Source organism: Gopherus evgoodei, chromosome 6 (assembly GCF_007399415.2).
Source record: "Gopherus evgoodei ecotype Sinaloan lineage chromosome 6, rGopEvg1_v1.p, whole genome shotgun sequence".
Taxonomy (NCBI): domain Eukaryota; kingdom Metazoa; phylum Chordata; order Testudines; family Testudinidae; genus Gopherus; species Gopherus evgoodei.
In genome coordinates this window covers 98317836-98332859 of record NC_044327.1, presented here as the reverse complement: position 1 = coordinate 98332859, position 15024 = coordinate 98317836, and the positions used below count along the sequence as shown (strand labels likewise).

Here is a 15024-nt window from a genome sequence, read left to right as displayed (position 1 = left end):
ATAGAAATGTGCAAATAGATTCAGCCAGTCTGAAACTACATTTTTTGGTGACTATTTATGTGAAAAATTTCACCTCTCTCTACTTGTTATTTGAAGAGAACAGACTAAAAGTTAAAGGATTTCTTCACATGCAGAAACCTATTATTGATATCCCATCTTACAATATATATATTCCACATTGATAATTATATATGCAACCTAATATGTTGCTGATTGTTGAAATATAACCCTAAAAAATAAGCACTTTCATAAATATTAAAAGAGGCTGCCTGCATACTTCTAATCTGCCATATGGAAGGCTTGGCAATCACTAAATTTAATAAATGTAACTGAGTTGCTATCAGCAGCATGCTCAACCCATCAATTGACAAGCACTTCTTTTTGCAGTTCCTTCTAGCTGCTCTAGAAGTGAAACATTAATATAAAGCCTACAAATCCTTCATCTCAACAATGGCCTTGATTAACTGGCTTTACACTAATGTGAGATCAGAAACAGGCTAGATATATTTAACACTCTTAAAACATTCAAAAGAAAATGAGCAAGAATAAAAAGGAACAGTTTGCCAATGTGAAAAAACAATTTTACATCTTAAGTAGTAAAACTTTAGATAAATGAGAGGACAACTTTCCATTTTTCATCATTTGGCAATGAACATTCAAGTTCTGATTTCACTCTCATCTAGACTGATGCAAATCAGAAACAGCTCTGTCAAATTTAATGGTGTTTACTCTTATATAAAACTGGTGTGAAAAGAGAAATGGGCCCCTAGACTTCCTAAGGAAAAAATGGAACTCAGCCTGTACAATGGAATTTATACATTATATCACAAATTCCTCGGGACAAGGATTGTCTTCATTGTGAGTCTTATACACTGCGGGTGCTTCAACTCGAGTCATAATAATTTCACAGTACTTTACTAAGAAAGCCATATAGGATTTCTAAATCCTACTCTTAGGTTTTTTTAAAGAAGTTTTAAACAATGAAACTTTCCTTCCTTATAAATAATTTCTATTAATTGTACACTATTTCCCCCTCCACCTATTAATCAATGAGAGAAGAGTCCTCATCTCCTGTAATAATCTTCAGAATTCCCTATAGTACTTGAGTTTTTTCACACACCAGAGTGAGGGAGGTCTGCTATGTCCCTATAGGAGCAATAGGTATCTTGTACTTGGGTAATTTCACAGAGACAGGCAGCCTGGATATCATCCATACCTTTCTGTAGAGTTTTGGTAGGCATTACTAACATACTGAACAGGAGACATCAAAGCTACTTGAAAGAGTTGGCAATTCTATTTTTATTATTTTTTACTTGGAATATACTTTAAACTGCCTTCCTTATTTCATATTTGAATTCAACAAGGAACAAATTCACTCACCAGAGATTCGTAATTATTTCTTTATTTGAACTTTCTGTCTCTCATATTGTTTCTTATCACACACGAGTATTTTTCTCCAATTGTACGACACTCTCTTTACCATTTGAGGAACAATTATCTTCAGTGAATATTACTGAATACAAGATGCAGACAACACCAAACTGAGAGGGTTGCTAGCACGCTGGAGGACAAGATTATAATTCAAAATGACCTTGACAAGTTGGAGACTTGGTCTGAAATCAACAATATGAAATTCAATGAAGACAAACGTAAAGTACTCTACTTAGGATAGAAAAATTCATGGGCAGCATGTAATGGAGAATTGGGGAGGCTAAGCCTCCCCAAACCTCTGCTAATATTCCCCACCATGACCCCAGGGCCGGGTCACAGCAGGGCTCAGAGCTCCTACGGACAACCAGGGCTCAGGGTTCCTCTGGCTGGCTGAAGCTCAAGGTAGCTCAGGCAGATAGGCTGGGTGCAACTTGGGTCGGTGGGCAGGGTCTCAGGGCAGCTCGGGATGGCTCGGGCCTGCTTGGCCAGGGCTCCTCTGGCCACAGTGGGGGACTCTGGGATCCTCTGGCCCCAGTGGGCAAGAGTGAGGGTAGGGGGCCGAGCGAGGGCAGGGCTTCAGGTGGAAGAGGAGGGGCAGGGGATAGCCTCCCTGAACTGGGGGTTCACGTGCCACCCATGGAAAAATCAAACATTTGAGTCCAAAATGGGGAATAACTGGCTAGGTTGTACTATTGCTGAAGAAAATCTGGGGATTATAGTGGAAAACAAATTGCATATGAATCAGCAATGTGATGCAGTTGTGAAAAAAGTTAATATCATTCTGGGATGTATTAACAGGAATGTCATATGTAAGACATGGGAGCTAGTTGTCCCGCTCTACTTGGCACTGGTCAGTCCTCAGCTGGAGTAATGTGTCCAGTTTTGGGCAAAACACTTCAGGAAAGATGTGGACAAATTGGAGAGAGTTCAGAGGACAACAACAAAAATGATAAAAGGTCTAGAAAAGCTGACCTATGAGAAAAGGTTCAAAAAAAACCTGGGCATATTTAGTCTTGAGAAAAGAAGACTCAGGGAGGACCTGGTCTGATGCCTGAACCTCAGCAGCTTAGAACTACAATTACAGGGAAAATCCTGTTCAGCCCCAGGAAGGAGTATGTTCAGTTTGGACATAATATTCAAGGAGTTATCTGTCTGCAAAGCTCTAGCAAGTCTATACTGATCATGTGCAAACTGAGACTTTTCAAAGGCTAATAACTTGGCTAAATTCAGGTAGATTTTCACAGGAAAAGCAAAAGGCACATCCTTGATACAAAGGCCTCTCTCCCTCCATATTTCCATATTTTATTACCATATTTCATATCCCTGCTACAGGGTCTGGGAGCACTAAAGTGTCTCAAAATGATTTTAACATGGGCAAAACACCTCCTTATTTTTCTGTAACTTTGTTCTCTGAAATGGCCGAATCATTTGGCTGAAGCTTAAAAAAAGCCATCATCGTCACCCTGAGGCAGACATCTGGCATGTAAAATTTCATCCCAAATGGCTAACATTTGGCAAAGTTATAAGCAACTGAAAACAGGGTCCAATAATGGGAAGCGTCACACAACTTTAATAATGGCACTGCCAGCCCTACCTATAAAACACACCCGCACACAGAGTGAGTGAAGTCACAGACAAGATAGGAGATTATTCCATAAGAATAGGACCACAAACTACTACAGCCAAAACATATTATGTACAACTATCTGTCTAACATATCTATTGATCAACAACTAGGAACAAATACCTAATCCCCTCAAAATTTTCTGACTTAGTTTTCAAGTTGTATGCATATGAAATATTTCCACATATACTAAAGCTACAAATTGCACCAATACTAGATATCCAAGCCTCTGGCAGTCTCTCTTTTCTTAATATAATATATCTCAAATGGTCTGAGTCACTTTTTCCCAACATTTCTGTTTGACATGACCAAGGGTGTATATGCAGCATAACTAAATCTCAGTCACATAATTTTAGAAAACACTATCATATTTTGTTCACATTTTCTACCAGCACTACCAAAATGGTTCCATACATTACAGAACAGACATTTTTTACTCCTGTTGTAGCAATCGTTTTCATTTCTTGGTTTGGAGATATGGCGGAGGGGGGGGGGGAGGGAGAACCTACCTTCATTTACTTTTTTGCATGGAGTCTAACATTTTAGCTATGAAGATTTTCTGACACTATTTCAAAGGAAATTCTCATTGAAAGTAAAGGAGTAAAAGTGGGAAATATTTAAGGTCAACATTACCTACTGGCCTCTGCCGATGTGATGGCAATCAATGGAGGAATCCTTAGTGGAAGACTGGTGGGTCTTTGTATAGTCTCCATATCACTCTTTTTATCCCAGTCTGCTTGCTCCAATTGTCTGAAAGCCAGAGGAGGAAGCTGGACGTTGCGGCAGGAAAGTCTCCGCACAAGATAGGGTTCCATTCCTTGGAAAGGGCCCTCGTCTTCAGTGTTGGAGCGCAGTGTTTCTTCTGAAATCTATAATCACACACACAGATCTTATTTTATAATTCTCCTCTCCAGTTCCTTTTTCATAATAAAAATTAATTCAATATCTTTGAGGTAGCCCTAGAACTGTTGGCAAAGGTGTTAAACAGAAAAGGCAGAAAAGAATCAATAAAAGTAGCTAGGTTGGGGTAAACTGAAGAAACTTGGATGAATGTAGCGACCAATACAATATTGACAGATGTTTCTTTGCTGTAATAGCAAATGACCAGCTATTTATAGGAATTAACGTACTCTGCAATCCAGTAATATCTATGTAACACAGAGGCCCACTGGTGGTTCACTACCCTGTCAGCAACTTTTGTCAGGCCTGATATACTCACTACACCTAACACATTGTGGTCATAATCTGTATCTAAAATGTGTCAAGTAAGGTAGCATACGAGAACTGGTAACATGCTGATCCCAAAAATCACTGAATGGTCTATATATAGGATGTATACAAAGTTATAAATATGCTCTAGAATTACATTTTTTAAATGTGATGGGCAAGCAATGCATAAGTCCAGTCTACCTTTAACAAAGAACATGTATTTGCTTGTCTGACTAGCCTGGTCATCAGGCAGAGACAATGAAGATACATTTACATAAAAAGGTAAACAAAGCCATCAAACTAGGAAGTAGGGGAGATAGTTAAGAGGCTAGGGAGGAAACTGCAAAATTAACATGGCTTCAGCTTCCCAGGATGGCTTCCTGAAGCAAAGTCATTCAACTCTGGAGGATATAAGCAAAGACAGACAGCCATTTGGGCATAATTCACCTGTAGAGACAAAGGAACCGAGATCTGTGAAGGGTCCTGGACACAGAGTCTGATCAGTCATGCAGGAAAAGAGACTTGGTGAGAAATACTTATTTGAATAAGAGACACTAGTTAATTAAATTTGGGACCGGAGAGTGTTGAGGGTCAAACTACAAAAAATAACTGGGTGGTGAAAGTCAGGGAGTGACCTGCACACTTGCAAGCTGGCTGTTGCTGCAGGGCTGTGAGCTATAGAACCATAGCATTGAAGGCACCTAGAGTTGCAGGGCAGTCAGTGACATACAGGGCCGGCTCTAGCCATTTCGCCACCCCAAGCACGGCGGCACGCTGCAGGGAGCGCTCTGCCGCTCGCCGGTCCGCAGGCGTGCCTGCGGATGCTCCACCAGAGCCGCGGTGGACCTCCCGGCAACCAGCAAAGCGCCCCCTGTGGCATGCCACCACAAGCATGCGTTTGGCGCGCTGGGACCTGGAGCCAGCTCTGGTGACATAATCCCTCAATGGTCTGGGCTGACCTAAAAAAGATCACAATATACATCTATCTGCATCGACAAATCAATGCGTTGTATTGTTTGTTCCTTTCCCTTGATCCCCTATCAGCCTCTTTCTTTTGGGCAGGTAAAAGAGTCAGAATAGTTGCATGCCAACATAAACAGAGTACTTAAGGTGTATATTTTTCAGATCTTTACAGAGAAACCCTCAGCTTCTGCACCTAAAACATGAGAAAATTCACCTTAAATTCTCTATTTGTAAACACCAATCATCTCTCTCTCAGACAAATACACACACAAATGATGTGACTAAAAGATGGAAGAGAGATTTGGCCAAAAAAGTTGATCTTGAGGAGAGGAAAGGGGGATATACATCTTCAATTTGTGTAGCTCAAAGTACATGTATACAAATTATAATATACATGACACATTTGACTCCAGTTAATATCAGTCATATTTAGGTGCTCTGTTAGATTGTGAGGAAATAGGAACCTACTTGCAGATGCAGTGGTTGTATCCAGGAATTAGATGGCTTTGGGGAAAATTATTAAAAATTTTCATTTTATGACAAAATTCCAGCTTCCTTGAGATCCCTTGACCTGCTCACTTAATGCTCCAGTAAAAGATCTATAATTACTTTCTTTGTTATTGTTAGCAGCAAGATTTTGTACTGCATATTATTGTAAAAATGTGGTTTCTCCTCCTATCAAATTTCAGTATAGTAAGATATGGGCTGTCCTTGTAATGGAAAAGCTTTCATACCAAGTATGTACACAAGAAGTGCTAAAAAGAGGATAGGTATTTAGAAGTTTGATCACTCTTCAGCATACTCAAAGGACAAGGGCTCCCAAGCCAGCAAGCCTAAATCTTAGGTAGGTTCTTTAAATATTAACCTGATCCTGAATAAGAAACGTATGAAGTCATATGTTAACATTTTATTGTAACTTTGCCAGAATTTTTTTTAATGGTGTGATTTTAATAAGTGCTGAGTACCCACAACTTCTACAGTAGTCAATCACAACTGAAAATAATCAGTACCTCATGCAGTCTAAGAACCAAAGACCAGTAACTATGTTTTTGAAGTTACTCATCCTGAATGCTGGCAACAGTTTTCTGACTATAGGAAGAAAGGCAGTCACTTTATAAACCAATTCTCCAGCCTTTTGGGCTCACAGACGGGAGAATTTCCATTGCTAGAAGTTCTCAAATATTTTCAATGAGTCCACCATTTTAAGATTCATGTTCTAAGTGCTTCCAAGACACTTGTTGTAATAATGAGATAAAATTGGAATCATTTATTCTGTGTCCTAGATCAAATCAATCAGTGGTCTCATTCCATTTCCCAATGGACTCCTGTCAAGAATACAAAAAGCATCACCTAAGCTTGCACCCTTCTTGGCAGTCTCATTATAGAACTAAAAGGCTGAATCATCAGAGATTAAATGCCCACTCTATCCTAGGAGCGGCCCCTCAGGTCAGGATTGAAGTATATTGGTCAGGGATTTTGTGGGGAAAATTGACACTGTGCCCATGTGTATCTGTTCTGTGTACACAGAGAGGAGGCCCAGGGCTACTAATACAATGATTTTTTCATTACTCATCTCAGGACTAATATTAATCAACTACAACTGTAGTCATAGCCTAATCAGCAAGTTTTAGCAAAATATTTCTAATTACCATTTAAATCAGAAAATCTAAATTAATCATTTAAGAAAAATAGCCAATGTAACCTTAAAGCAATTTAAAAATTGTAGGAATTATAATATGGTGTGTATTAATGGGTGTGCTCAAAAGTGAATCAACAGTGAAATTAATCACTATAATACTCCACAAAAATGTCTAATGTATTACAATTGTCCAGGGAGAAGTTTAACTTAAGGCTTGCCATTTCTAATGTGTGTTTTTAATGAGGAGGTAAAATAAAAAATAATGAAAAAGTTAATTATGGCCTAGAGCTGTGTGAAAGATTTTGCTGCATTTGGTGCCAGATGAAAATGACGTACTGTAGATCTTTTAATCAAGTTCACTATTGACAAAGAGCAGATTTTTGCTAGTGAATAAAGAGTTGCAATTCTGAAAACTGCAATAAATATCCCAGAAAAGAAGCTAAGAATGAATGGAGTGAACTAGTTGGACTGAGAACATGAACGCATTATGCCACTGCCTCTAAAGAGTATCAGAGAGGTAGCCGTGTTAGTCTATAAGATGCCACAGGATTCTTTGCTGCTTTTACAGATCCAGACTAACAGAGGTTTTGGAGCATGAGCTTTCGTAGGTGAATACCTACTTCGTCAGAAGTAGGAATTCACTACATGCATCTGACAAAGTAGGTATTCACCTACGAAAGCTCATGCTCCAAAACCTCTGTTAGTCTATAAGATGCTACAGGATTCTTTGCTGCCTCTAAAGAGTCATCTGTAACAATGAAAAAGGTAAGAGGCACTGGCAAATATGGCACTATCAGAATCTTTAAAATAAAATGTATACGGCTAAAGACTGAAGAAAAAATTTTGAAACCTAGTGCCTAGAACACCAAAATTGATATTTCATTTGAAGGCACTGGAGAAATAATTCAACACCTCTCAGTATCAGGCCATTGATTTAGGTGCAATCAATTAGGCATCCAAGTTGGCAAATTTTGGCCTGAATGGATTTACTCACCCAACAGGTATACTAGCAATAAAATTCATTGCTCGAATTTCTTTTTAATATTATGAAAAGGAATTTTTACATAAAAGAAGAAGAGCTGGTTCTGCATATTTGTTAAGCATTTTCAAAATGGCTTTGACATCGCTGACAGCCCATCAGTAAGCACTAATGGTATCTAATTCTAAAGCCATTTTGCAAAATGCACCACAGAACCTTTGTATACAATTTTGAAAGTCTATTTTTTAATGACTTTGGCAAGCCTTGGATTATAAAAGATGAGGATTTTCCATTACAACACACAGCAGAACCCATGTACTCAGAACCAAATAAATGGCATGCCATTGCTTGGGATGCCTGCCAAGGAAGGGATTCAGTGCAATGCATTTCAATTATTCTAAACTCAGGATAAAATGTCACACTAGTCCATTTGAATGACACAGCTGGTGCTGTCTGCAAACCAATTTGCAGTGGTGCTTGCGGAGGGTCCGCTGGTCCCGTGGCTCCGGTGGAGCTGCCGCAGTGGTGCCTGAGGATGGTCGGCTGCTCGCGTGGCTCCAGTGGAGCTGCCGCAGGCACCACTGGAGCCATGGAGCGCCAGACCCTCCACAGGCACCACTGCGGCAGCTCCACCGGAGCCGTGGAGTGCCGGACCCTCCACAGGCACCACTGCGGCAGCTCCACCGGAGCCGCGGGACCAGTGTGCGGGGCGGCGAAATTGCCGTCCGCCTAGGGTGTTCAAACCCCTAGCGCCGGTCCTGATCGCGTCTCATCTAGACGCGATGTATCGATCCCCGAACTCACTCCCCGTCGACTCCGGAACTTCACTGGAGCGAGCAGCCGTAGTGGAGTCGACGGGGGAGCCGTGGACATCAATCCCGCACTGTAAGTCGGAATAAGATACTTCGACTTCAGCTACGGTATTCCCATAGCTGAAGTTGCGTATCTTACATCGCCACCCCCCTCAGTGTAGACCAGGCCTGAGTTAGCTCTTGCTCAGGCTTTTCCATATGGTCTAGAACCTTGGGCAGTGCCTTCTATTTTTCAGCTACTTTAGTGTGACGGCATAAAAGATGGCTAGCCCCTGGGGAGGATGGAGAGAGCTGTTCCTGTATGTTCCGCAGTGCAGGGACTGCAACTCTGCTGGGACTTACATAGGCTCCACAAGGCAGGGGAATGACTCCTTATGTCCTTCCTATTGCACAGCCTTGTAAGAGCCAGGAACAATCCAGACCTCTGACAGGTAAATTCCACTAAATCAAAATAAACATCCTTCCCATACTTCCTTTCTGAATGTATTGTGGGGGAGTATACTGCATACTTTTTGAATCCTTCTCTGAAGTCACAATTATTAATTTCCTCAAGGGGTTTTCTATGGCACTCACCACTATAGTTGCTCAGTACTTCAAAAACATTTTTACAACACCTTGTGATATGAAAGGGCATTATTCTCATTTTACAGAAGCAGAGAGGTTAAGATCAAGAGCATAATTTTGGATGCCTAATTTGGGATGCCTAGGAATGGATTATTCGGCATACATAGCATTATATGGCGCTTCATACATTCAAGCATAGCTCTGATTGACTTCAGTTGCAGCTATGAGTGCTCAGAACTTCTGAAAATCAGGCTCCAGGGTCTCAAGTTGAGCACACAGAAAGTGAGGAACATATAATCAATGACCATTCGTCTCACTACAGATTTTTTTTTCTCCTGCTGATAATAGCTCATCTTAATTAATTACCTCCATCATCTCTGTGGACCAATACTAGAAGAATGACACTCAGACTTTGCTAGGGGGTTTCATAGATATTTGCTGGCATTAAAGGAATAGTAAAAATCAGGAATTGTTCTTCTGTTATCTGTAGGACCCCTGATTCCAGGCTCTGGAGGAAAGACTTCTACCCATTTCCGCCAACCTTGACCCCTTCTTCCCCATCCCTTCCAGCCTGTCCCATTCCTCTCTCTTCACCACTCCTGCCCCCTTTTTCCAGTCCCAACCTACACACCTCAGGCTTCTCATCCCAGTCCTACTCTCCCCCTTTCGCCTCTACTCCTTGTCCCCAGTCTCCTTGTTCAGCCTGTCCTAGTTCCCCACTCCTAGCTCCTTTATCTGTCTCTTCCTTCCTCCCTCTCTCCCCCAAATAGCTCCCATTCCCAGTCTTCCTATGCAATCTTAGTCCCCTGCACTCCCTCCCTGACTTCCTGTCCCATTCTCTTTGCATATCCAGTCCCAGCTTTCCCCCCAGCATCCCAGCTTCTTCTTAGATCTGTCTCCACCACCCCTCTCACTGATTCCTAATCCCAGTGTTCTTGTCCAGCTAGTTCCAGTCCTCCTCCTCCCCCCAGCTCTTTGTCTGACCTGAGTATCATCCCAAACTAACTGGCTCCCAGCCCCCACCACCCATTCACTTGATTGGTTCCCAGTCCCAGCGTCCCCACTCAGCCTGATCCCTCCCTCCTAGCTCTCAGTACTGGTGTCCATTCCCAGTGTATCACTACTACTACATGGATGGTCTGACCTAGAGTCAGAGCATGAGTCAGGAGCCAAGACAGGTCAGAAACCAGGAGATCAGAGTCCAAGAGAAGCTAGAGTACAGATTGAGCATCAGGTATCAGGCAGGTTCAGGTTACCAGGAGACTAGAGTCAGGAAGCAGGAGCACATAGCACAGGGGAGGCAGTTCTAAACAGGGGAAACCCAGGGGAAACAGACAACTTCCTGTTCCTCTGCTTGCTTTAAATAACAGCTGGGAACCAACTTGGACCCCTGCAGTACCACCAGTCCAGTCCCAGGACTGGAGTCCTCTTATGTGTTGAGCTTGTAGTTCTGGCAACTGTTAACACTGCACTGGTCACTGCTCAGAACTTACTGGCTCCTAAAAGCGCTGCGAACTGGTGTTTGAGACCTGTGGCCTCTGACAGAGTGCTGGTCTCCTTATCCAATCAGCCCCAGGTTTGTCCTTCCAATTCAGGTCAGTTCCTCATCTCACCAGCTTGTCTGAAGCTACACTTTCCACTCACCTCACTCTGGCTTTTGCCCCTGTGCAATCAGATAAGATGGTTTCCTCCTCCACTCTGCCTGGACGCTAGCAAAGTGGTCATTGAGACCACAGGTGAAAAAGGAACCAGCTCTCATTTCCAGTGCCCAGATCAAGAAGCTGAGAATAGGCATAACAGGGAAAGTTATTCTGAGTTCCTGTTGCCCTGGGCTAGAAGCAACATGCTCAATTGCTCTGTGGGAATGGTCAATACAGTGCAATCATAGGTGGGACCTGTGAGAGGATCCAGCATGCTGAGTCGCTCTGTGAGGGGTGGTGCCTGCACAGTCTAGTCAGCAGTAGGAACTCTGAGGGGATCAGGCATGCTCAGGAAGGATGGAATCTTTGGAGATTGTAGCTGCTAAAATCAAAGATGTGTCTCTGGATATGTACCAACCATGATTTTTCAAAGGTATTTAACTTGGCCAGATTTGAGCAGACTTTCACAGGGAAGACAAAGGCACAACCCTGACAGAAATTCAAGACCCAGCTCCAAAGCTTGGGGGCAATAGGATATTTCAAATAAAAGGTCTCGATTTTTTTTTAACAAGTACATTTATTCATGTCTGAATACTGGTGACATAGCAGAATTTTTGTAAACTTTCTTGATCCATCACTAACTTTCTACATTCAGCAACAGAACTTAATACAACTTGGCATGGCTGAAACAGTTCCGGATCTATGCAATGGTGGGGAGTTGGCCACTTAATTGTGGGACACAAATGAACAAACCAAAAAGTTGCATCCAGTGTGATCCAGAGAATAAGGACTGCGAGCCACGAGGCTATTGTTCTCTTCTCAGCTCCAACCTGCTCTGTTGCCCTGGGTCACTTAACCTCTCTTCTTCCCCCCCCCACACACTCCCCACTCTGTAAAGTGGGTACACTAATACCTGCCCACCTATGGAAAGTGCAGGTAATCCAGTAATGTTACTTATTAGTGTAGTCATTTCATAGATTTTAAAATATATAATCCTTTCCCCAGCTCACTCCTACAGGTATTCCACCTCCTCCCCCTACAATTCATACTTTTGTACATTTTTTCCTTTCAAAGACCATTTATTCCTTCAGAAATATATATATGGAGAAAAAGTATACCAAATCAACAAACTATCACTGTTTTTTTCTTTTTATAAAAGAGCTACCAAATGACAAATTATCCATATATCATTTTCAGGTTATTTTGCAAGACAATTTACAATTGTTCATTATCTGCATTATAGAAATGATGATGATTCATATTTTTTTAATCCCACAGCTAAATAAAATCTAGCCATTATATGATTAGATACTTCTTCCTCATAAAGCAAACATTCTCAGGAAATTATCCCTTTTATAAAAAATGTGTTCAGAATTAATCAAAAAGCATAATTTTTTACTTTTATTACAAATCAGAGTCATAACTGTTTTTCCTCCTTCCTGACTCTGAATCTCAGAACCTTTAGACTGCTTTGCCTCGAATAAAAGGGCACAGATTTTTATCTGGCACAACCAGGGAGACAATATTTCTACACATAAGGGAAGTTGGACAGTTACTGTCCAACTGGTAAATTAATCTTTTCAATTAGTTTTGGAATCTTCCACAATGTAGATAAAAGGCAACCCCAAACGGTTTAATGTGTTGTTCAGAAAATTCCCTACGGATTCCTATTTTCCCTTCTCTATCATAATTAGAACTAAGATGCATTTCTATAACTTAGCATAAAACTCTGTATAAGGCTCAGGAGACTTGTGTTCTGTTCCCAATTCTGCTATTGACTTACTGTACGACCTTGGACAAGTCACTTCACCTCTTCAACTTGAGGTAACTATTTTGGTCCTCATGATAAAAATTAATTACTGGACTGGAAGTTGGCTGTTGCCCAGGGCATGACCTGATTACATTCAATATGGGCAAACAGAGCAAACCAAAAATGTATGTACTTCATACATTTAAAAGAGCTAATTTCCCAAAGCTGGGCAAAATTAGGAGCAAAATTGATTGGGGGAAGGGAGGAATTTAGATAGAAAAACTTGAATGAAAATTGGGAGTTCTTTAAAAAGAGTTTATTGGACAGCAAAAAGCAGATGAGACAAAAACAAGTAAGTTATTCAGATTAGTGAGTGTATATACATCTTTAGATTACAATGTGTTTCCTACAGGAGAGCATTTCAACAGAATTGTATTCTCTACCGCATGTGTAACAAAAGATCATATGTATAAAATTTAAACTTCATGTGCTTTATTCAAATAAAGCTGAACTAGCTATAGTTTGATGCCACTTTGCCAGTTGCATGAGAAAAGCTCGTTCAGGAACAATCTCAAATCCCCTACTATGTGGAGACAAGACTAGACTAAGAACATGTGTACCAAAGAGTTAACATAGTTGCTACTATATTTCAAAGTAGTTGCACAAGATTTAGCCAGCTGATGGGAGTGGTTGGAAGTTGATAGACAACAGTTCACCCACAATAGTGCTATTATTTTGTAAATTTTTGGCAAGTTTCAGGAGTTCTACAGTCTTGGAATAGGCCAGTTGTAACTGTTTGAGAGACAAGCTGGGAGAAAAGAAACTGCAAAACTCAAGCCCAAAAGATGAACAAATGCTCCTTCGGCCCCTTTTCACAAGAAAAAAAATTAGTATGCCACCACATGACTCTTAAAGTGATGCAAAGAAATACATGATTTCTTCATAACCCAACTTTACTTAGTCATATTTTTTCTGTTTCTAAATCATGAGGGAAGTGTGATGGGTTCAATCACAGACACCTTGGGACTGTCACCTGACATGCTGAAATACCTCTGAACCGATTTTCCACTGCCAGCTTGGGACTCCAGAACCCTGCTTTGTTGAGCCAGACACGCTAGCCTGCTGAAACACAGACCCAGGGTCCAGGCCACACCCGCAAAGCTGCAGATTTTAACCAAAAACTGCTCAGCAAGTCACCTGCATCCCAAGAAAGGGGAAAAAAACCATGGGCAGGAGTTGTAGGCCAAACTGGATGAGCAAGCAACTCAGAGAGGGGATTAGACAAAAGCAGAAAGCTTACAGGGAGTGGAAGAAAGGCAGGATCAGTAAGGAAAGCTACCTTGGTGAGGTCAGAACATGTAGGGATAAAGTAAGGAAGGCTAAAAGCCGCATTGAACTGGACCTTGCGAAGGGAATCAAAACCAATAGTAAAAGGTTCTATAGCCACATAAATAAGAAGAAAACAAAGAAAGAAGAAGTGGGGCCGCTATACACTGAGGATGGAATGGAGGTTAAGGATAACCTAGGCATGGCCCAACATCTAAACAAGTACTTTGCTTCAGTTTTTAATAAGACTAGTGAGGAACCTTGCGATGTTGGAGGGATGATAAACGGGAATGTGGATATGGAAGTGGATATTACCGCAACTGAGGTAGAGGCCGTACTTGAACAGCTCGATGGGACGAAGTCGGAGGGCCCGGACAATCTCCATCCGAGGATATTAAAGGAACTGGCGCGTGAAAGTGCGAGCCCGTTAGCGAGAATTTTTAAGCAATCGATAAACTCGGGGGTTGCGCCGTATGACTGGAGGATTGCTAATGTAGTTCCTATTTTTAAGAAAGGGAATAAAAGTGATCCGGGTAATTATAGGCCTGTCAGCTTGACGTCTGTAGTATGCAAGGTCTTGGAAAAAATTTTAAGGGAGAAAGTAGTTAAGAACATAGAGGCCAATGGTAATTGGGACGAATTGCAACACGGATTTACTAAAGGTAGATCGTGTCAAATCAATCTGATCTCCTTCTTTGAGAAGGTGACGGATTACTTAGACAAAGGAAATGCAGTAGATATAATTTACCTAGATTTCAGTAAGGCGTTCGACACGGTTCCGCACGGGGAACTGTTAGTCAAATTGGAAAAGATGGGAATGAATATGAAAGTTGTAAGGTGGATAAGGAACTGGTTAAAGGGGAGACTCCAGAGGGTCGTATTGAAAGGTGAATTGTCAGGCTGGAAGGAGGTCACTAGCGGAGTCCCTCAAGGATCGGTTTTGGGACCGATCTTATTTAACCTTTTTATTACTGACCTTGGCACAAAGAGCGGGAATGTGCTAATAAAGTTTGCGGATGACACGAAGCTGGGGGGTATTGCTAACACGGAGAAGGACAGGGATACTATTCAGGAAGATCTGAACCAC

At 41.5% G+C, this 15024-nt stretch overlaps 1 protein-coding gene across 1 annotated transcript in view; it reads right to left on the bottom strand.

Moving 5' to 3' along the window:
* Window positions 1-15024, bottom strand: part of PDE4D (phosphodiesterase 4D) — a 960682-nt gene that overhangs the window by 788034 nt on the left and 157624 nt on the right. Inside the window, exon 2 of the mRNA XM_030567589.1 lies at window positions 3689-3924. Within this exon, the coding sequence (XP_030423449.1) occupies window positions 3689-3924 (236 nt within the window). The remainder of the gene's footprint in view (window positions 1-3688; window positions 3925-15024) is intronic.